The sequence below is a fragment of the Sphaeramia orbicularis genome, chromosome 10 (genome assembly GCF_902148855.1).
Source record: "Sphaeramia orbicularis chromosome 10, fSphaOr1.1, whole genome shotgun sequence".
Lineage (NCBI taxonomy): Eukaryota > Metazoa > Chordata > Actinopteri > Kurtiformes > Apogonidae > Sphaeramia > Sphaeramia orbicularis.
In genome coordinates, this window is record NC_043966.1 from 51,708,853 (window position 1) to 51,733,930 (window position 25,078).

At 38.7% G+C, this 25,078-nt stretch overlaps 1 protein-coding gene across 2 annotated transcripts in view; it reads right to left on the reverse strand.

Annotated features, from left to right (window-relative positions):
- The window catches only part of pigg (phosphatidylinositol glycan anchor biosynthesis class G (EMM blood group)), a 202,424-nt gene that overhangs the window by 18,531 nt on the left and 158,815 nt on the right, over positions 1 to 25,078 (reverse strand). For both annotated transcript variants that reach the window (XM_030145924.1, XM_030145925.1), the window contains exon 11: positions 15,175 to 15,484. In XM_030145924.1, the coding sequence (XP_030001784.1) occupies positions 15,175 to 15,484 (310 nt within the window). The remainder of the gene's footprint in view (positions 1 to 15,174; positions 15,485 to 25,078) is intronic.

The window sequence follows — 25,078 nt, forward strand, 5'->3', positions numbered from 1 at the left end:
CATTGGGCACAAGTTCAGGTGGGTGACGCACCACTACCACTGGGGATTTCATCCATTTCACTCTCTTTACCGCAGACATTCCTCTGCTTTTAATTCGCTCTTTCTTCACTCAACTGCAGCCGACAGCAGCAGGTCACCTGTTGTGAAGACACTTTACCATTGGTTGAGGAAAGAGGTGGCGGCAGTTCTGCATTCAAGGGGATTTGTTTGTAATGCAGCCGTGAAATAAAATGTTGCAGAATCGTCTGTGGGTAGAAATGAGATCGCGTACATGTGTGAATCGAGATCGCGATCTTTGAACGATTATTTGTGCAGCCCTACTGTACAGTGTCTGACCCAACTGAGACCAAACATATTACAGATAGCTGGTGATTTCCTGGAAAATGATTAAAATAATTCAGATCAAATAAAACACAACAGAATGGGCTTTTTTATTTTTTTGGGGAAGGAGCGGGCTTCTTTAGATTCCAGCAGGGTAGCTCTTCCCATCATTCTGGAGCTTAAAGCCTAATTTTCTCCTGTTCTCCACCCACTGCATGACTCAGAAAACAGCTGCAAAGTCAGAGAGGCTGAGTCTGAATGTCCACATGTAGACGTGAGACAGAAGGAGTTCAGGGACTTCCAGAAGACACTTCAGCAGAAACCACGCTCTGAAAAGCTCTGAAAATGAGGCAAAATCCCTCAAAAACAAATGATAAAAAAACAAAATACATAAGTTAAATGTTTTTGTTATGCAATTCTACATAATCATAGGAAACTCAAGACTTTCTTAATATAATGTCATTAAAATGTTAACAAGTCTCACATAAGGTCTTATAAATGTCATAAAATATAAAGTGTTTATGACAGTGTTATTAAAACATACCATAATGGTGTATAATTACAGTGAAAGCATCTTCCAAGGACAAATGTGTGTCTTATCTCCTAGTAACAGACACACAGCCTTATTTAACCCTTTAAAACATGAACCATTAAATCATTGACAGAAAATTCCAGTTCTTTGAACCTGGAGCCTTTGTTGGTCCTTCTGAACAACCCAAAAATTTTTTTTCAAATATCAATTTCCATGTATGTGTTTCAATTTTGTATCATATTTGATATGTCAGGTCCCAATGCTCAAATATTATTTTCGAACAAAAAACAAAACAAAAAGAAACATAATATAATGCAAACATGTCTAACAAATTGTTAATTCCTTTTCTAAATTGTCAAAGTTCTTCCTCCTTCCTCATTAACGACAGTCTTGCAGTGTCACTGGAAAGGCCTCTGGTGAATGAACTCCTCCCCCCTGGTGGATTATCTGTGTATTGCATGTATCTAATTGTATACATCAAGTTTTTAAAAAAAAAAAACAATAAAAAAAACATCACCCTGATCATGTAGAGGGCTTCAAAACTCATGTATCACATATGATACATTTGGCATTATAGGGTTAAGTTGAGTACAATTACACTCTGTCTTGAATAAGACCTAAAAATATCCCATTTTATTTTCCTCCTGTTGGTCACAATTTCATCTTGAGCTTCAGACAATTTTGTCATGTCGATGTAATCCAATCTTAAAGCCTCAAATATAAAATGTTGCATTTATTCCCATGAGGAATTTGAACTTTGCTTAAACAACAATAAGTAAACTTAAGAAAAGAAAGAAAAGAAAAGCAAAGCAGAAACAGCACTATTACGCTCAAATATATGAAGTCAACAATAACAAACACAGCAATAATAATCACATGTCTAGAGGAAACTTTTAGCTTAGCGTCTACAAAAAACCTTCACATAATTAAATCAAATTGAAATAAAAAAACAGGCAAAGTCATCTGTATTGAGACTTTAGCAGTGCAGGTGCTTAATGAGATTTGTGGGCAGCATATTCAGATTATTAAAATCACCTGTGTCCTTGTGAGACGCAGCCTTTAGATTTATTCGACATGCTGAGCAGTACCTCAGAGAAACCCAGTCATGCCAGCTTACATGTTCTGCACCATGATTTCAATTGAATTTTGGGTATACTGTGTTACTTGGACAAATTTGACCTATTTTGCTTAAAAGGTGACAATTCCATACATAAGGTTATATAAGCTGTTACACGTAAACACGGACAGAGGACGGAATGTGCAGGAATCAGGGACCAGACTTCTTTGTTCGCTCTGAAAGTGATGATGATCCATAAGCAGCAGCACATTAAGCTCAGATTTATTTTCCCCTCTGTGTGCACATCTCTGAACACACAGGCCCAGAGTGAACAGCTGGCAACATTTTCATCCAACAGAAAGCGAAAATGAGTAAGCGTGGTGAAGGCTAGCGTACATATGGCAGTTTTATAGCTGTCATTACAGTGTGAAGTGTATCAAAAAATGCATCTGAGCTCTGAAAACATCAATGTGATGAGCAATATTTTCTACAGAAGGACGGTAACAGTGAACGTTTGATCACACTTGTTCACCAATACCTTCCTGCTGATGTACTGTCCATCTGGTTTTAGGGCAGATGCAGATACACTTCAGGACATTTTAGGATTTTGGAGATAAATGGAATTAATGTGACCTGTCCATGACCTGAAATGAAGATACTGAAACATAGACGAATGGGCAACGTGACAGTTTGAAATCAAAGTCTTGTGGAACTGTGTTAAAATGCAGAACTAGATGATGGACACTATATAATAATAATAATAATAATAATAATAATAATAATAATAATAATAATAATAATAATAACAACAATAATAATAATAATAATAATAATAATAATAATAATTAATACAATTAATTGACTCAAAGTGATAAAAAAAAAAATCATCCAACCACAATTCTCCTGAATCAAAGCTTTGTTTCCTTCATTTCTCTGCTGTTAAACATTGGTTCCACTGTTGTGTTTCACACAAACGCTTATTATGACGCACAAAGAAGCTAGTTTTGTAAACACACAATACAGTTTCAGTTAGTTATAATTTTTTCTTTTAATTACAGTTTTTATTTCAGTTAACGAAAATATTTTTTCAATTCTAGTTTTCGTCATTTCGTTAGTTTTTGTTAACGATAATAACCTTGTATTGGATGACCCACTCGACTGCCTGAGCCATGCCCCCCCACACACTCCATCTAGGCACTACCTACAAAATATCCTGACTCATTGACTCCCATTAAAAAAACAGATAACCCTGTTTCCAAGAGTCTGGTCTCAGATGCTTTATCTGCAGTAATGGTGTTCACAGTATGTGCGCTTTAACCCTAACTGTGATGCGGTCAGGGTTAAAGCACAGATTTTAGAGCTAATATAAGCTTGGACCTCTACCTTTGAAAGCTCACTTTCCTCCTGCTATTGGACTGTGGAAGATTTGATACAAGGTTCTAATAGTTTTGGATTTTTCATTCTAGTTTAGTTTTATTTAGTTTTGACTTTTTTTTCTCTAATTCAGTTAGTTTTCATTCGTTTTTAGAGCAGGTTTGCTAGTTTTTATTAGTTTTCGTTATTTTCTAAATGCATAGTTTCAGGTTAGTTTTAGTTTTTTTTTTTTTTTTTTTTACATCTTTTGTCTTTTTCACCATTGTATTCAAATAAATCCCAGACAGGACTCTGCTGCTTTCTCCCAACTTTAGTCTCCATGTTTCCAGGTAGAGTGGGGACCAGAAGACGACTGGAAACCACAAGTGAACACAAGTGACAGACTGTTAAATATCATATGGTGCCAGCAGATAAAATGGCTCGAGGGAAATAAATCAATTTCATATCAATCAGACGTTGACAAAGATAAAAACGAAGGGAATTTTGTCCATAATTTTTATCCGTTTTAGTTAGTTTTGTAAACACACAATACATTTCCAGTTAGTTATGGTTTTTTTCATTTAATTATAGTTTTTATTTATTTCAGTGAACAAAAATGTTTTTACTATTCTAGTTTGTGTCATTTCGTTTGTTTGGCTCGCTAATTAGGATGTAAAGGATGTCAAAGAAAAGAAAACTGGTCAGAAGACACTTCTTTAGGAGTCAAAGTGTAAGTTAGTTTAAGGGTCTAGAACTGTAGAGGTTCAACACAGATATTGAATAAAAGACATTATTTAATGCCAAACAGACACACTTTTTAAAAGTTACTTATTTTTACTTATTACTTATTATTTTAATGCATTTCTATGGAAGAGCAACTGTTTAAAAAACACACATCAAGAAAATTTGTGGGGAAAATACAATAAAACCTCAGATTCTAAATGTGATTCTAGATGTGATTTTATTCATATTTTTGGGGAATAAATTACATGTAATAATTGAAAGCAAAAACCTTTTTAGATTAGGCAGTAACTGTACCATCAAACTGTATGATCACTGTGTCCTTTATCTGTTCATATGTCATGAATCAACATATTTATGTCAAGTGACAGACAGTAGAGAGGAGGGAGGAGGTAGAGGAGGAGAAGGAGGAGGAGGAAGAGGAGGAGAAGGAGGAGGAGGTAGAGGAGGAGAAGAAGGAGGAGGAAGAGGAGGAGAAGAAGGAGGTAGAGGAGGAGAAGAAGAAGGAGATAGAGGAGGAGATAGAGGAGGAGAAGAAGGAGGAGATAGAGAAGAAGAAGGAGGAGGAGGTAGAGGAGGAGAAGAAGGAGGAGATAGAGGAGGAGAAGGAGGAGGAGGTAGAGGAGGAGAAGGAGGAAGAGGAGAAGAAGGAGGAGGTAGAGGAGGAGAAGGAGGAAGAGGAGAAGGAGGAGGTAGAGGAGGAGAAGAAGGAAGAGGTAGAGGAGAAGAAGGAGGAGATAGAGGAGAAGGAGGAGGTAGAGGAGAAGAAGAAGGAGGAGGTAGAGGAGGAGAAGAAGGAGGAGGAAGAGGAGCAGAGGCTGTAAATTCCCAGGTGAGGTTCAATAATAATGCATATGTTAATCATTAGAATAACTTTGCAGAATGCATTAAATTCTTGTATTGTCTTTAGATATTCAGATATGGATTATAAACTTGTCAATTACTGAATTTTTTTTCTGACTATGATGGTTTGTTTGTTTGATCAGCTCGACATGACGTGAAATTATGATCGCAAATGCAAAAAAAAAGATCAACTTTCCGGAGTGCTGCCTTGGAGCACTTTTATGTCCCCACCAATGTCAGAATCAAACGTACTCCCTTGGGTGTGACTATAAAGCCTCTCTCTCTCTCTCTCTCTCTCTCTCTCTCTCTCTCTCTGCTCATTTGTATGGTATCCAGGTATGGTGATTAGCTGTGGTTGTCTTCCTTTCACACATATTCTACACAGAGTCATGCAACACCTCCCATTCACACTGATAATACAGATGAATCACTCACACCTGTAGTTAATTTGCAATTATTAATTATTTCTGATTTTATTTATTTACAATAACATTAAACTAATCACTCTTGACGTGTTTGGTCGTCTGTTGTTATGGCCCTGAGCCAGACCATGACAAAGCGGGGGCTCGTCCGGGAAGACAAATTGAAGCTGTGGTTTTGGTTCAGAGTTTATGAGAGCATTGTTTGCAGCTGTGGTTCATGGTTTGTTTGTTTATTGGTACACTACTGAGAAGACCTGACCAGATGCTTGTGTTTGAGAATAGTGCATTGTTTGAATGAGTTGGTGTAGACCTTAAGAACTAGACGGAAAAAAACACAACTTTCCTCCTTTCCCTCCGATCACTCATACCTTTTGTTGATTTGCAGTATTATTTCTGATTTTGGAAATTTACAACCAAATTTGGTTAATTGTTCTTGGTGTGTTTGGTCCTCTGTTGCTATGGCTTCGATCCAGGCCATGACACTTTTTAATCGTGAAATGTTCCTAAAACATTAACTTCAACCCAACATTTCAGCCCTCAAAGCCTTTCTTGGCCAAAAACTGCTATCCACATTGGTTTATTTCTTTATATATGTACTTCTAACCAGAAAATAATATAGTCACATGTAACCCCTTATAACCAACATTTGGATTATAATTTGTTTGAAATTTGTTTTATTAAACCTTTATTTAACCAGATAGAGTTCCACTGAGATCAGGATTTGTTTTATAAGGGTGACCTGCCCAAGAGGTCAGCAGCACACGCCATGAAAGAATACAGGTTTTAAAAGCATGTTGGTTCTACCACCGTGGATGGTCTAAAAAAAAAAAAAGTTACTTATTACAATTTTAAAAAGCTGTGTTTACAGTATTCTTGATATTACAGTATTAAACCTGTGATCGTGAATGTCAATCTTTAAAAAAAAAGTTGATATAAAAATAGAAAAATAAAATAAAAATAATAATAAAAATGTTTTAGGAGAATGGAACCTGTTTTCATTCCTGTATGCATATTTCAGTACTTAGGTTGCTGAAGTAACACTTACTTGCTTTTTTTCAAGGCAATCGGTTTGCATGGTTTTAGCAAGTAAGTCAGATTGCTGTTCAAGTAAATGTAACTTAGAAATGCTAAATTCGTCTGACTGAGGTAAGTGTGTTAAAGGGACTAAAGACAGAGTAGTCTTTACTAAGTCGAGAGTACATCTAAGGGGGTATTTACACCTACCATGTTTGGTCTGTTTAAAACGGACCAGAGTTCGTTTCCCCAGAAAGTCCCGACTTTTTTTTAGGTGTGAATACAAACATGCGAACTCTGATTCGAACCAAACAAGCAGACCAAGACCACCTAGAAGAAGTGGTCTCGGTCCACTTCCAAACGCACTCTGGGCCGGTTCACTTCTGGTGTGAATATAACCGACCTCGAACCGAACCAAACCAAGGAATCTTGCACCTTTTTGTGCTCGACGAGCCACCGTAGCCGCTGGAAGTAGCCGAGGTTTACGGGTGGTCAGAGCGAACAGCAGCAGCCATGAGCTGTGGACAGACGTGGAGCAACGAGGAGGTTGAATGTGTCATTGACATTTGGTCAGATGCCCGTATTATGAAACTGGCTCCGACTGAGCTTTTCTTGAGTGTTAACATTATTTTCGTAAATTTGTGTCTGTAAAAATACAATTTATATTCCGAAAATGATAACTGTAGGTAGGAGCACCACGTCTATTTTCATCAACACCGGCTGTCTCTGGTTCACCTCACCCCCGACTTTTCTGTCCAGTGCAGCTCAGTTCGTCACATGTGTGCTTCTGTTCACGCATTGTGGTCCACTAGCAAAAAGTGCAATGAGAATGTGATCTGACCCAAATGAAAAAACTAAGTCCGCATTTGATCCAAATCAAATAAGTGGACCAAAGGACTTTTCAGGTGTGAATACACCCTAAGGTAAGTTATCAAGTACACTCTATTTGATTGTTTTAGTTGCTCAAACTCATTTATAAGTGTACTCTACGAAGGAAGCACTAGTTAATACAACTTAAAATACTTAGTTCTCTTTACTTGTTTTTTTTAAGTACAATTGGTTTGCATGCTTTTTCTAATGATAACTAATTGGATTTTACAGTGTAATAACAATAAATTAAAACAAACAATACATTTGACCGGTTTTAAAGTGCAATTTTTTTGCATTTTTTAAAGTGCAAATTATTAGTAACTGTAGTCTAATCAAAGATTTCTTCTCAGTAACCTTAACTTACATTAAAAAAATAAAAAATAAAAAAATTGTACCTGAATCACACTAGCTTTGTGACATATAAAATGTGCAGTTATTCTCCAACACTATATTTCTCAAGTCAAAGGGTGGCATCACAGTGACTAAGATGTAGATGTTTAAAATAGAAAATAAAAAAAATCCTCTCCTGTGAGACACTTAATTCATCTTGTCATACTTTTGTGACGGTACCGGCATCTACAGCTGATGTTATTTGAAATGTTTCCCATGATCCTCTTGCACTTTAGTGTCTGACTGCCAAAAAAGCAAGGACACTCTGCAAAGAATAGATACAATAGTTCCATTAAAGGCAGCATCTGATTAGTCTGTAGCCTTCAAGTGGAACTCTGCAAACTGATCAACATCAGTTCAACATCATTTGGATATGCTCTGCTTGACAACAGTCTCAAAAACCCCAAACTTTAAATCACATATGTCACTGTACGGATCCATTATGGTCGCGGCTTCGTTGAGGACGTCGTTACTCAAAGGTCTGTAATTACATGCCTGGGCGATTAGGCTGAAAATCGTCTGGTGGCTGTCTATTCCCCAGCCCATCATCGCACTATTAATGACCCCACGGTGAATGCACTTATTAAACTGTTAGTGAAGTGGAAACTCTGTTGACTAAAATGCATTCTCTAAGCAAATATCTGTCTGGGTGTAGGCGTAGGTTAAATACTAAAGCAAGTGCTCACATGTGCCTTTAAGGATCATAGCCTAAAAATGTAGCACCAGTAGGGATGCAAATGATCCATTAATTAATTCATCATTAGTTGGTGGCCTTGTCGATCGTTTAACAATTAATTGATTAACGGTGATTTTCCTGTGAACCTGAATTTCTCTTTCAATAAGAATAAAAGGTAAAAAAAATTGAGGGTTAGGATTAGGGTTAGGACAGGTATGGACAGGTGGACAGGAGTGGACAGGTATGGAAAGGTGAACAGGTATGGACAGGTGGACAGGTGTAGACAGGTGGACAGGTGTGGACAGGTGGACAGGTGTGGACAGGTGCGGACAGGTGTGAACAGGTATGGACAGGTGTGGACAGGTGGACAGGTGTGGACAGGTGCGGACAGGTGTGAACAGGTATGGACAGGTGTGGACAGGTGGACAGGTGTGGACAGGTGCGGACAGGTGTGAACAGGTATGGACAGGTGTGGACAGGTGGACAGGTGTGGACAGGTGCGGACAGGTGGACAGGTGTGGACAGGTGCGGACAGGTGTGAACAGGTATGGACAGGTGTGGACAGGTGGACAGGTGTGGACAGGTGCGGACAGGTGTGAACAGGTATGGACAGGTGTGGACAGGTGGACAGGTGTGGACAGGTGCGGACAGGTGCGGACAGGTGTGGACAGGTGGACAGGAGTGGACAGGTATGGACAGGTGTGGACAGGTGGACAGGTGTGGACAGGTGCGGACAGGTGCGGACAGGTGTGGACAGGTGGACAGGAGTGGACAGGTATGGACAGGTGTGGACAGGTGGACAGGTGTGGACAGGTGCGGACAGGTGCGGACAGGTGTGGACAGGTGGACAGGAGTGGACAGGTATGGAAAGGTGAACAGGTATGGACAGGTGGACAGGTGTGGACAGGTGTGAACAGGTGGACAGGTGTGGACAGGAGTGAACAAGTATGGAAAGGTAAACAGGTGTGGACAGGTGGACAGGTGTGGACAGGTGGACAGGTGTGGACAGGAGTGGACAGGTATGGACGGGTGGACAGGTGTGGACAGGTGTGGATAGGTGGACAGGTGTGGACAGGTATGGAAAGGTGAACAGGTCTGGACAGGTGGACAGGTGTGGACAGGTGGACAGGTGTGGACAGGTGGACAGGTGTGGACAGGTTGACTCACCCCTGATATTCAACCTCAGTGCTGAAGCCTAGTTTGGGCAGTGGCGCCCCCTACTGTCGACACCACAAACACCGCTGTGGAAAAGGGTAATAAACCGACAATTATTGTAATTTAATCGGGCAAATTCTTATCGACAATTAACTGATAGTCGATTAATTGTTTCCATCCCTAATCAGCAGGAAGCGCTGGTCCAGTTGTCCTGGACAGCTGCTCCACCACACATCCACTCGGTTTTCCAGAAGTGCACCCATTCCAGGATTCTGCACTTCCTCACTGACAGCTGCTTCCCTAAATGTTGCTCCACTCTCTCAGTGTTAAATCAAATATGTCTTTTAATCCAAATGGGGAACCCTTGTTTACTCTGTTGTCAGCCCCTGTGTTAACCTTTGCTGGGATGGCGGATGTTGGCTTTCTTTTTGAACCGTACAAATAACATCAGGCTTCACTTTTACCTTTTTAAACTGGATACAAAGCAAGGTTCTAATAGTTTTGGGTTATTCATTATAGTTTAGTTTTATTTAGTTTTGACTTTTTTTCTCTAATTCAGTTTGATTTAATTTGTTTTTAGAGCAGGTTTGATAGTTTTTTTTTAGTTTTCATTTTTTTCTAAATGCTTAGTTTTAGTTTAGTTTTAGTTTTGTCGTTTCTTTTCTCTTCTTCTGTCGTCGTATTCAAATAAATCCCAGACAGGACTCTGCTGCTTTCTCCCAACTTTAGTCTCCATGTTTCCAGGTAGAGTGCGGACCAGAAGACGACTAAATGACAAGTGACGACAAGTGACAGACCATGACGTGTCGTATGGTGCCACCAGCTAACATTACTTGAGAGAAATAAATCGATTTCATATCAATCCGATATTGACAAAGACGAAAACGAAGGGAATTTCATCCAAAATTTTTATACATTCTAGTTAGTTTTGTAAACACACAATACAGTTTGTTAGTTATCGTTTTTTCTTTTAATTATAGTTTTTATTTATTTCACTTAATGAAAATGTTTTTACAATTCTAGTTTTTGTCATTTCGTTAGTTTTCGTTAACGATAATAACCTTGATACAAAGGTGACAATTAACAGAATGTTCGAGATTTAACCCATTAAGACCCAGTGCTACTTTTATGGCAGTAAAAAAAATATTTTTTTTCCTCTATCTTTAACTTTTCTTATGTGATTTATCACAATTTATTATAATATTATCCTCTGTATTTTGCTTTTTTTCAGTGAACATCTGGTATTTTCTTACATTTAATTAACAGATCATGTAGATCAGGGGTGTCAAACTCATTTTAGTTCAGTTCCACATTCAGCCCAATATGATCTCAAGTGGGCCGGACCAGTAAAAAAATAACAGTGAAAAAAGTCAAATTAAATTATGATAATGTTTAAAAATCTGAATAACATGAACAACTGGAAATGTCTTAAGAATAACAAGTGCAATTTTAACAATATTATGCCTCAGATTATTAGTTTATCCTTTACACATGTGCATTACAACTTACATTACAATTAAAAATACACAAAACATTTAATTACAGGCGGAATATTGGTAAAATTGCATTTACTTATCTTAAGACATTTCAGGTTATTCACATTTTTTTTGTAAAAGAATAGTTTGTTAATATGAACATTTTCATGTAATTTTACTTCTTTTACACTAAAACAAAGAAAAAATTGGCTGTTTTCATTATTTATAGGTTTAATATGATAGTATTTTACTGGTCTGACCTACTTGAGATCTAATTGGTCTGTATGTGGAATCTGAATTAAAATCATTTTGACATCCTTGATTGTTAATATCTTCAGTGTAATTTTTGCATTTCACAAATTCATCCTATGGGCCAGATTGGACCCTTTGGCAGGCCAGATTTGGCCCCCGGGCCGCATGTTTGACACCTGTGATGTAGGTGTTCATAAAAACTCAGATTAAAGTTGAAGGTTGTTACATCAGAAACAGAGAAAACTGAAGAAAAAGTGACTTTTTCATCAAAATCTCTCATTATCTGAACATGAACCCAGTGTGTCCATCCACTGTCACTGATCCAACTCCATGGGTTTTACTGGTGAATCAATGTTGTAGAAGATGACTATGTTTCCATCATGGTAACTATGGAACCTCTGAACGTCCAAATGGGTCATATCTGATGACCATGAAAAGATGAAGAACTGTATTTTACACCGATTATTTACATGTGCTGATAGGATTGGAGGTTCAGCAGTTATTAACCATTTTAGATCAGTGGGTGGTTTTGGTTGTCGGTGGCTGTTTGGGTCTTTATGGGTTAAAAAAGGTTCAGTTTTACTTAACAAAGTGCCCTGAGGGTCTTCTTTTCCATTAGACGAACTCATGTTTACAGTCTGGGTGTCATACGAAAAAGGAATTTAGTGTCCTCAAGGCCTGACGAACGTCTTCAATGCACTTTTTTTTTTGTCTTTTTATTTAGACAGCCCCAGTAATTTCCTAAAAGAGCTGTCGTTTTCACCGAGCAAAAAAAACTAGCACTCTTATAGGAGATTATTCTCAGCCACAGATTGGGTGAACAAGTGCACATATTTATGGCAGCGTACTGGTGCATGTGGATCGGAGTCTATAAATTGCAGTTCCAGCATTCGTCGCACTGACGGAAGATGTCAGCCAGTGTTGCAGTCTGCATCATTTACAGCTTTATATATGGTGGAGGAGTACACTGCATCCAAAACGGTAGACAAAATACCATGGATCAAACCTGCCTCATTTACTTTGAATCTGCTACAGACTCTGATACTCATTTACATGATATGAACTTCATTTCAGTCACATTGTGATTATTTTAAGTCACAGTTGGTCACACCTTCAGCGCTTAGATTTCATTCTTACTGAAATAATTTAAAAACGATGAGTAGACTGTGATTTGTAGGCTGTGGCTGCATCATTTATAATGACATATAATGGTTGGGACTACAGATCAGTGCCTGACTTCTAGATGTATGTCCAGAATAAAAAAAAAGAATATGTACAATATGGGCTGACATCGACATAAACCATTTGTAACAACTTTGCGTCGGTAAAATCTGTTTTATGTAGGGGTGTGACGATACACTCTGCTCATGAGACAAGACGATACACAACACTGGGTTCACGAGAATGAGACAATATTTCGCATTACTTCTAAGGAAACTAAAATTACAATATATGACTGGACAAACAGACTTTTTGATTTAACAGAGTTACAAAACAATCCACTGTGATGCCACCTGTGGATCTGTGGACTGGTGTTGTGAAGCCCCTGGTTGATCTTATGGCCATCACCCACCAACAGTAAAATGGTAAAACCTCATGAAATATCTGTTGGTCTTGTTAGTACAGCTTAAAACCCACGACTACAGCCGACTTATGTGTCAGGAAAAAAATAAGTTCAATTAAAAAAACACAAGCTGAGAAAGTCTAACTCAGCAGGCAAGTTGTCAGTGAGAGCCTTCTATGAACCCATTAGACACCAGGACACTTATTAGAGGGTCCAAATAAAGCCATGGGACCAGAATGAGTCCCAGAAAATATGACTTAGTATTTTTTAGGAGAAATGAAATGGAAGTCTCTCACAATGCTTGTGCAGTGGCTGTGTTTTCAATCTGCGCTTGTCGAGACAGAAACAGATGTAAGTTAATTGACGTACTCTATAGGTAATGTATGATTTGCAATCTAATTAAGCACATCGGACAGCAAATTGTAGAAGTAATTATCTGTACCATGTTGAATCACACAGCATCATATTATTTTGCTTTGCCTGTTATGGCATTGAATCTTAATGTGTTCAATCAAATCATTATGTTATTTATTATATTCTAAATTATATTTAATTGTGCAGTGGGAGTGAAACACACAGCTTGGCCAAAAAAAAAGAACAAAAAAGTTGCCACCTGCGTTTAACTCAGCCAATAGTTCAGATTCTTCCACTGGATAATTAGATAATTAGTGCACTGATAAATGTTTCAGTTCTTTAACCCTTTAACTGACGCTGTGAGTAGCTGCTCATTTCTTAAACATCCATCAGTTTGATAGAAAGCATAAAGAATGGACTGTGTTTAATGTTAAAGGTCATGTGGTCTGATGAGTCCAGACTGACGGAGATTCCAGAGTAATGGATGGAGGCGAATGAAGTGATTACCCATCATGCCTAGTGCTTACAGTCCAAGCCTGTGGGGGCAGTGTTATGATCTGGGGTTGGTTCAGTTGGTCAGGTTTAGGATGTGATTACATACGGTTATCAAAACGATGAATGTGTGTTATAATCAAACCTACAGCCCAGCCAGCATGTCCATGTGGGCCCCAGAAGGGTTCCAGTTGGGCTGCAAATAAGGGTCCCATGTGGGTTTGTCCACAGTTTCCATGGTGACCCACATGTGTTTGCCCATATCAGAATCAGAATCAGAGTACATGTATACAGAGTCCTGCAGTTATAAAAACTGAGCTTCGTGCAGACATGTCTGTGGAGTCCGGTCCACCTGACTCCTGGACTTTATCTCCATCCTTCATTCATCAGACTCAGACTGCTGCAGTCGGGTTCTTCTGTTTGTTCCCCTTGGTTGTTGTTTCTATTAATACATCTGTTTTTTCCCTTCAGCACGTGCATTTGAGTCCTATCCATTCACATCCTAGACAGAAGACTGTGGTCCATGACAGGAGGAGCAGCGCCAGTGAAACGTCACATTCAGAGGAACCGGTATCAGATGTGGGACGGCTTATTCTTTTGTCATCTTAAAGCTATACCGTATGATGTGGCATTTTTACACTTTTCTTTTGTCATCTTACAATGGTTCTACTAAGCGTGTGTCAAACTAAAATGTAAAAGAAATCCACCAGGTTTTGAAACTCAAAAATGTTTAATTCTCATATATTTCTGATAAAAGTCTGACCAATCATTTTATTCAGTCCGAATAAAATAATTGGCTGAGCCTGGCTGAGCCTCCTGTCAATCATCCATTACAATCTCAGTTTAAGTTTGACTGCTTTTCACCACACAGTGGATTAATCAATGCCAGGGATGTAACGATTATCGGTATAACAATAAACTGCGGTAAAATTGCAGACAGTTAGTATTACCATTTAAATTCTAATTCTCATGATAACCGTGTTTGATTACCGCACTTTTAGGGGAAAAAACGCCTATGTAAAGATATACTTTTATGTCAAATATTTGAGTATAGTTTTAATTTCCTACAATTTTAGTTTTATATACCTAATATTTGGAACCAATATTCACTTTTAAAGGCTTTGGAAAGGTTCGTTAAGTACCTTTGTGTTATTTATGCAATAAATTATATACATTTTTCAAATCAGATTTTATATTGTTTTTGTGTTTTCTGGCCTTTTGTGTTGATATAGTAGGTGAAAGTGAAAAAAATAATAGGCAGATGATACAGATGAAGTTGTGCTGAAAAAACAGATCCCAAACATGGCTATAGTAAACATTTGTTTATATAGTATATAACGGCAAAATCAAAAGGACTGAAAAATGGACAAAATAGGCTCAGACCACTAAGGGTTAATATTTGAACGTTTCTGCCAAGAGAAAGTGCACTGTGCCTATTATCTTATTTTATTATTATTTTTTTTTTAAATACAACTTGGTTAAATTATTTCAGTGTGTGTATCAGTACTTTTTGAACATTTTGAGCACAAGTTCAATAATACCGCGATAATAATGATAACCGTGATAATTTTGGTCACAATAACTGTGATATTAAAATTTTCATATCGTTACATCCCTAATCAGTGCTAAAATGAAATTTACAATCACCGTTGTTGTTCCTTACCTGAAAGTAAAAGAAGGCCTGACCGAACCAGTAGTGCATGATGGTGGTCTGCGCAGCATCGTAGTGGAGTTTTTTCCAGATGAACTGAGCCATGAGCGTCTGGATCAACAGGCAGCCGCACAGAACCGGCAGGTTGTGAGCTCGAAACAACAGGGAAACCAGCAACACCAAGCCGCTGTAGATCTCCCATAATCCCCTGCTCTTCAACTTTGCATCTGCTGTGATGATCTGGGATCGCAGCAGGTCCTTGGTTCCCGTGAAGAGGATTCCCAGAACGAAAACGTATACAAAGCGCGCCTCCACTGTGCCTCTGAAACAGGAAGATTACATATACCATGTCAGTTTTGCATTTGCAGGATACCACTATTGATTTTTCTGCACAAAAAACCCTCATTTGATATTTAAGTAATTGTGGAAACTGACTGTGGGATGATAATTCTGGCAGTTTTCCTGTACCTGCCCACACACTGCACACTTAAATAAACACAGATAGGCTGATGATAAATGGGAATCTAAGCACAAACACAGAAAATCTAATTATTAATGGACTACAGATATTGAATGACTTGTGTTTTTCTTGTATATCAGATTTGAAGTTAAACCCATTACCTTGAATTAGAGAAAACTTTGGAACTAGACATTTCGGATACCAAACCGAGCCAATGTCACCAAGTCCATAACAACAGTGGTTTCTGCATATTTGAGTCCGACCCTTTATTATAACTGACTTTCAAAGTTCACTGCTTTAATTAATTTCATATGCCAGCCCCTTGTTAGACAGGATTCTGTATATTTCTGCAACTCATAACCCTTCTTTCATTCAGCGTGTAGTGTGTCAGTGTAACATTAATAATTAAAAGTCAGAGACGGGCAGACAGAATGAACTGCCTGAGGAAAACAGGCTGTCGCACACACACATCACACTGTCTGCGCTGCTTTCTGCACTGATGATATTTAGAAAGGCTCGTATCACCTCCATCACCTCATAGAAATAAGGGATAATGTCCAGTGATCCAGTCATTACTGTGAAATCAACTCCCACGTGATGCATTTATATCGTCTGTTTATTTCATGCTTATGACCAGCGTGCTGTAGGGGTGTAAGAAAATATCGGTTCTGCAATATATCACAATATTTCATTTCACAATACTGTATCGATATTAAAAAATACTGTATCAATATTTTTAGGTATTTACTCAAATGCAGATATTGTGGAGGCACATTTCTGTTTTTTTGTTTTTCTTTTTTGTTTATATTTTATTTATTATTATTTAACACTTTTTTTATTCAATAATGTTAGTTCCTTTGTTGGGATTGAACAAAAATGAACTAATAGAATATGAACATTTGAACAGGATCTTAAACTGTAATGTCGTAAAACATAATTTAAGTTTGAATTTTTGATATAGCATTAGATCCCGTTCTAATCAAATAAAAATGCGTTTAGTATTTGTGCAGATTTCTGGTGTAATTCACTCCTGAGAGTCAACAGCTGGAGTGACAGGAGACTCACAGGACAACAGCTTCAAGCACAGCTCAATTCAGGACTTGCAGCTGACATCACTGGTCATGTGATTGTTGTTTACATACTGGTAGGCACGCTATCTAGATCCAGAAAGTCAGAACTGTTGCTTTATATCGTGTTTTTCTTTGGACTGGTGTTTGCGTGTTTTGTTATTTGCGAGTATGTCTGCTTGTGATAAAGGCACCGTAGATGAGTTTACATGTTTACTGACAACAGTGATGCACACGCAACTCAGAGGCAAAAACAGTAGTTCCAGCTCCAGCCGGCTCACATCAGCCGTACACCTGCAGGCTCTGCCCCGGAACTCGTAAACGAGCCGATATGTTAGCTCTAAAACGGTCCATTAACTGTCTGTGTCCAAAAGCCCATCCCATCTTCTCTTTCACGGCTGCATAATTTGACTGGAGTGCATGTGGAAGGCTGTCCCATAGTAGAACAGCAGACTGGCACAGACAGGTGGGCAGTACTGTCACCAGCTCCAGCTGAACTCAGCGCTGTCGCCCGCCGTAGCTCCGACTGCCACTTCCATCTGCTTCACCCAGCTGAGGAAACTCAAAGGGAGCAGGTAGATCCACAGTCACTCTGTCTGTACAGGTGATAGTCCAGGGGAAGTCCTCCTGTAGGGTTAAAGGGGTCTGCATCACCGTACCACATGATGACTATTCTTTTTTTCCACGCCGCTAAGCACAACATACATGCAGGCTAACTATACTGAGAAGCTACGCTAACTGAGGTAATAACTATAAACAGCCGTCAGCAGAACCGAACCACCGCTGCCACTAATGGAACCCAGCGGTCTGTATGCAGAACTGATACTGGTGAAAGCTAAGGAATAATCGGCACACAGGAGTTTAGCAGGTCCATCGTTTAACACGCTACGAACTGGGTGTGACTTCCTCCTCCAAGACTTAATGTATGCATACGTCACATGAAACTCATCTATTGCAACCAACTGCAACACATGTGGTTACCATGGTTACACTGCTTAAAGCTTTATGTTATTGTAGATCTACACAGGAGAAAGAGAAATATTACCAACAATGGGCAATTGTACGATCCAAGGAAAGCTTGCCTGCCAATATGGCGCTGTAAACAGAAAACCACGTGATCATGTGACATGTGCAAAACCTCAATAGTGGTTGTAGTAAGCAAGTCTGAATTTACACTGTGAACAGTAGACTTCCAGCTGCAGGTTTGATCAGTCCATAACACCTTCTTCCAGTCTTCAGTAGTCCACTGGTGGTGTGTCAAGGCCCAGGCCTCTTTTTCTTATTCTGAAGTCTCAGCTATGGCTTTCTGCTGTAACTCAACCCATCAAACCTACGATGAAGTCTTCTGTTCACAGGTGAAACTCAGACTTGCTTACTACGACCACTATCTTCACTGTGCTTTCAGCTGTTGTCCTGTGAGTCTCCTCTCATAAACTTGTCTTCTGATTCTGTTGTGTCTTTGGCTCTGCCAGACCTCTTCCTGTCAGCATTTCCAGTCCAGTTTCTGAGTGCCTTTGGATGGTGAAGGAAACTGGACTTACTGGCACCTGGACTTTTTTGGACATTTCTTTGGAGGACAGACGTACATTTTTCGGTGTTCTGATGCTCTGTCTCTCTTCTATCGTTAATTGTCTTTTCCTCTTTTCCATTTTTATAGTAACACACTACTGTCTGCAGTCCAATACTGTTCAAATAATGCTCCCAACGGTATGGTACCAAAGTGTGTTCAACACTACTTTTCTGCAGACACAGGGGGTTGAATGAATTCACAAATGTTGGGACACCTGGAGGAATTGGTAGCACCAACTTCCGAGGCTTGATCAACCTCCATTGCTGCAAAACTGCTTTAAGTTGTTAACCCATTTCTTGTTTGCCTTTTTGTATAATTCTGAAATGTACATTATTTTTCAGTTTTGTTTAACCTTACCTTTTTTTTTTTATTTAACCTCTGGCAGTTCACCACTTACCTTTGTACCATTTCAAGCTGTTCATTGGACTGGAACTGCTTGAATTTCAATACAAAACTGGAAAAATTGGGGCGTTCTAAAACTTTTGACTGGTAGTGTAAGTCAGTGTTTTTCAACCTTGGGGTCGGGACCCAACATAGGGTCGCCTGGAATTCAAATGGGGTCGCCTGAAATTTCTAGTAATTGGTAAAAATGACAACTTACTAATAAAAATATATGGTGAGTTGACAGAGACTATCCCAATCCATAAAAGACACGACAAACTGTGAAGCTGAAACTGCAGCACTGTGGTTCTGTTTATCTGTCAAATGTTCATTGTGGTCAGTTTCAGATGCTGCAGCGCTTTCATAATTCATAGTTTGAGTTACTTGTTTGTTTGTTCAGTATTAATTGTCAGCCTTGTAAATCACAGCTGGACTGACTGTACATATCCTGACCAAGGAATATCCAATTCCTCCTCTGTGCAGTAATCTACACCTGGATTTTCCCTATATCTGCTGAGTTTCATTCAGCAGATATAGGGATGTAAAAACCAGAGGGGTGGGTTGACCCCCCACCATCCCCCACAACAAATCGCCCCCTGCATACGTTCCACTAAACAGACTGTAAAATGACTGTTAGTGTTTGATGATGTTTACTGTTTTTCTGAAAAGGACAGAACTTAGCATTAGCTGACCTCTGATTCCTTTAGATCTGCCCCTTCTGTCCAAATATGGTTACTTCTGGCTTCAAAAAGCCAACATGGTAACAACCAAATTACAAAGTACTGACTTCAAAATTCCACTTCAGAAGGTAACAGGAGCCATGGTTCCTCTGTCCAGTAATTAGAATAAAGTAACCTATCTCTGTCTGATGTTGGTCCAAAGGCAAAACGGTACAAATATTCTAAAAACGGTGCACACTTAAACTGATGAATATCCGTTTTAGGTAGATGTTTTTTTAATTTATTGAAGTACCAGTTTTGTGGTTGAATGCTTTCTTTCCATGCCAGTTCTCCTGTGAGCTTCTTCAAAATGAACATGGACAATGTCCTAACTCTGAATAAGTACTGTACATAACCTCAGTTCAGTCATAACCTTACATGGACAAATATAGCCACAGCACCATGTAAGAAACCATAAAACCATTCAACTATTAAACGATTTAGCATTCAAGATATACTATATTTAGTGATATCTAACTTCAGTGTGTCCTGCGTATACAATAGTCTGGGTCTCAGAACTGCCTCATATCTGAATCCAACACAAGTTCCCATGAGGCTCTTTTCCATCTTTAAGCCTTACTCAACATAATCCTCTTTTCATGTATCAATTATTTATATGCCCAAAAAGTCCCAAATTGGAGCTTTAAAGGAAAAGCGCTTTCGATTATTAAGGCAATTACATTTGGTCTAATTTCCATTTCAAGCATTCAGCAAATGCTCAGGCGAGCCCAAATGAACTTTTAGCCTTAACTCTCTTTAACCAAATTATATTTGTTAATATTAGTCTAAAACATACATTAAGTAATATGGCTTGAATAAAACAAAACCAGATAAAAGAGTGGGAGGGAAAATGGCCGCTGTAAATGTTTTTATTCTATTTTGTGATGTATGAAGAGGGGAAAAAAAGAGCATTAAGTGGTAATTTTAGAAGAGATATTGCCTGAAGCTCTCGATTACATTTTCAGCAAACACAGAGTTTAACCGTGTCGTTAAGTGCTGCTTTGTATTTATTCACCTGGTGCCCACCGCGGCAGTAGCAGGAGACAGATCTTTTAAAGGGCTCATATTTACCTAAACCCACTTCTATTAGTCTGTGGTTCATTTCTTTGTGTATTTGGACCCTAATAGTTCATAGTTTGAATTTGAACCCTCCAGCTGCTGCAAAACTACCTTTAGATTCATTTGGGAAAAATCCAGTGGATTTCTACAACCTGTTTGAGTTCCTGCTTAAAGGTAGGGTAGAAGATCCAGGAAAAAATGGCTGGAGCAATATACATTTGGAAAATACACAATTCAAAAGTCCAAACCCCTTTCTTCAGACTTCCCCCTGAAGCCACGCCTCCAGAGCACCGGAATGTACTCGCAGAGGGGGGAGGGACGAATGTCAGATGAGTTTGACAGACATATCACCATTCAATCATTTCGATGGGTCGGTTAAAATGATTGGATGGTGTTTTTTCAGTCCTGTCCATTGCAGGGGTGGCTACATTTTTTACATTTTTGTGTTAGAGCATTTCTTTAATTGGCTGTAATCAGGGTGTGAACGGTATTTTAAGTAAAAAATCGTTCTATTGTTCTACCTATCGTTCTACCTATCGTTCTTTCTATCGTTCTTTCTATCTATCTATCTATCTATCTATCTATCTATCTATCTATCTATCTATCTATCTATCTATCTATCTATCTATCTATCTATCTATCCATCCATCCATCCATCCATCCATCCATCCATCCATCCATCCATCCATCCATCCATCGTTCTATCTATCTATCTATCTATCTATCTATCTATCTATCTATCTATCTATCTATCTATCTATCTATCTATCTATCTATCTATCTATCTATCTATCTATCTATCTATCTATCTATCTATCTATCTATCTATCTATCTATCTAATTACTTTAATGTCAGTACTCTTCAAATCAGAGCTCTAACACTGTTTATTCTTCTTAAAGGTATCCTGCTTACACTTAAAACAAGCATCTTTACTCTTGAAGACCTCTACAGCATCGAGGGACTTTTCTTTTTTGCAGCAGGGTGTAGTCAGAGCTGCAAAAGTACTACAGGATAATAGCTGACCCTGAAGGAGTTGAGCAAGTATTGGACATGTATTATTAATCAGTGTGTTTTATGGAAACCTGTTCCAACAGAAGAAGGGAGCACAGTACCACGGATCCATACAGCGCGCTTTATTATTCACAAGTCTCCTAACAATATGGCAGAGATTGTATTCATCATTATTTTATGCAAAAGAAAAGGAGAAAATCCTAGGCTGGATTTGATTTTATGCGACAACAGTGATGGCTTTGCGCTGGCGGGCTCACTTGTTAACTAGTGCGCAGGGCGGAAAAATGAGAGAATTACAATCTAATCTTTCCGTCCTACATGTTTGTGCTTAACAACCGGCGCTGTACCGTACAAAGAGCTGGAGTGTTTTTACAACAGCGAGGAAGCAGAGGGGAAGAAAACACCAACACATTTACAAGAGAGCCATAAAAATGTCTTACTTTCTAAACAATAAACATTTTGTCCAACAGTAACGTTTGCATCGACATTTCAAAGCAAAAGCTTCAGTGTCTCTTCAGCGTACTCCTGGTCTGAGGAACAGAGGCTGTGAACCTGCTACTGGTACTGCAGGTACTTCAAATGAACTGCAATTATACTGGGTCACAGAGCACTGTCTGCAGTCTGAGCTGAAAATGAAACTGTGTCACACCTTCTACAGCTGTTATTTGAACTAATATATATACTGTATATATAGAGGGTATGCACATACGTCACTCCCGCCCCTCCCAGGCCACGCCCCTCTAAATCAGACTGAGTGTCTTAAACCAACCTGCTCAACATGACGGAGTATAACAGTAAACACAGCCAGAGAAAAGGGAAAATGTGAAATAGGAAATTAAATGAAGGACAGTTGGACTGGACATGGATCTGTACGAGCTACCAAAGAACAAGTGGTCCATGAACACTGACATGTGGACACACATGGAGGATCCAGACCTGATCCAGGGGGGAGGGGATCAGCGCTATTTGGACCTGAAACTAATATACATGGTTTCATCAGGACTGACAACCAGGCTCCAAAACTAGGGCCCAGAACCAGCTGATCCAAAGGCTCCAAAACTAGGGCCCAGAACCAGCTGATCCAAAGGGTCCAAAACTAGGGCCCAGAACCAGCTGATCCAAAGGCTCCAAAACTAGGGCCCAGAACCAGCTGATCCAAAGGCTCCAAAACTAGGGCCCAGAACCAGCTGATCCAAAGGCTCCAAAACTAGGGCCCAGAACCAGCTGATCCAAAGGTCATTTCCAGTAGACCGTGGACTGACCCCAGTGAATATATGCATGATCTACTGGGACTGAGCAGATTTACTGAGTCTAGTTCAGATCCAGTCCTTTATCCAACACAGATACTACTGCTGTGGACCAGCAGGGCACCACTGCATTCTGGGAAATCAGCAGATTTACACCACCTGTTTTTAAATTATGACATTATTCTTGTAATTTTATGGCTTTATTGTTGGAATATGACGACTTTAATCTCATAAACGAATGACATTTTTGTTAAATTATGAGGGGTTTTTTTGAACTACAACTTTATTCTCATAACATTGTGATTCTTTTTGTATTTGACTTTATTATCATAAAATTACAGGTTTTATATCAATACTTTATGGCTTTATACTCGTGATGACAAGTGTTTTTATTTTCTTCTGTGGTCCTAATACTCCATCGTAGCTTTATTCTCCAGTTCCTCCGTATTTGTAAAACTAGGTTAGCCTCAGTTTCAGTTAGTTTACTAATCATGTAGGAGCACAAGGTTCAGAATCACAAAATGAAGACAAAAACCAGGAAAGATCTGATCATGAAACCAAGAGCTGCACTAAGAAGGAACGTTAGCCAAAACAATAGGTCATTTCAGGTCTGATTGGACCCAAAAATTCAGCAGAAATGAATGTTAGCTGACACCAAACAGGATCCACAGATCTAGGTTTGGTTTCCTGGATTTGTGGATCCATCTCCTTCTCTTTTCTTTGTCTTTCGGTGTCTGTAAAACGATAGCTCCCACTGCTTTAAGAACCTGTTCATACAATTAATCGTACAACAGCTCTTGCCCATTTTTTACTAAATATTGTTCTTCAGTTTAGACAGTACTGAAGCCAACGCTGTCACTCATCTCCCTCTTTCTGACACTCAGTGGGCGGTGATGTCACGTGCATACCCTCTATTGCCTAATCATCAGCTATGGAGTATTTCTATACTGCAGTCAAAAAAACCCTTTAAGCTGAACTGTGCTTTCCATGATCACCCTTTCTCCATTTCTAATTTTGTCTTTTGTCGGGGCTGCTTTTACTCTGAACCTTTAGTAGTTAGTGCTGACATTTCTGTTTTATATGACATTTGCATATAGTTTTGTTTAGTTTACTAATTAACTGTAACGTGGACAATCCCAATTAATTAACTGTTAGGGCTGTGTATTGACAAGAATCTGGCGATACGATACAATTCACAATACTAGGATCACAATACGATATATCATGATACTGTTAAAAAGGCAATTTTTTGTTTGTTTCTTTTCTTAAATGATTATTTCCTTTAAGAATTGAATTACACCAGAAATCTGCACAAATACTAAACACATTTTTATTTGATCACAACAGGATCTAATGTTATATCACAAAATTTTCCTGTGTTGAAACTGAAATTCTGTTTTACAGACATTACAGTTTAAGATCCTGCTCAAATGTTCAGATTCTATTAGTTCAGAACTAACATCATAACATTATTTTGTGCAATCCTGACAAAGGAACTAACATTATTTAATAAAACAGTGTTAAATAATAATAAATAAAATATAAACAAAAAACAAAAACAAAAAAGAACCTCCACAATATCCGCATTTGAATAAATACCTAAAAATATGGATACAGTACTTTTTAATATCGATACAGTACTGTGAAATTAAATATCGCGACATATTGCAAAACCGATATTTTCTTACAGCCCTAATAACTGTATCCGTAACAGTAAACAGGGGCAGCTTTAGGCAACATGGCTGGTATCCTGCTGTAGTCCCCAGCCTGATGACAACAGGCACCCTAAAAAAAACACTATATGACAGCACATTAATTAAGCATCCAAAGATAATCATAGACTGTAAATCACAGCCGGTCCTGCTCTGAAGTGATGTAAAACCTTATTATTTCATCAATCAAACTGACTTGCCTCATGAATTTGAATTTTGACAACTGCTGCTTTAAGTTGAGCCACGTGACAAAATACACAACCAGAGCAAAAACAAACGTCTCCACCTGGATTGAACTCAGCAAATAGATACAGTAGGAGCCTTCCATTACATAATTATTAAAGGGATTCATATGTTTTAGATGGAACACATTCTTCAGCCCTAACTGATGCAGTGAGTAGCTTCTCATTTCATAGACAAAACGTGTCGGAGGACATACACTGTGGAAAAAATGAAACGGTTTCATAAGTGTAAAATTATCCAACAGCATTCAACAAATTATTACCAAGTAATATACAAAAAAAACTTCACAATTCGGGAGAGTACTCACAATTTGAGAGGCTTTGGAGATTTTGCATTACCCAAATTTCGAACCAACAGACAGACAAACTGTAACTGTGTGGAATTCCCATTCCCACAATGCACTTTGTGACAAAATTTCCAAAAAAGGCCCAAGTGACATTTGGGTT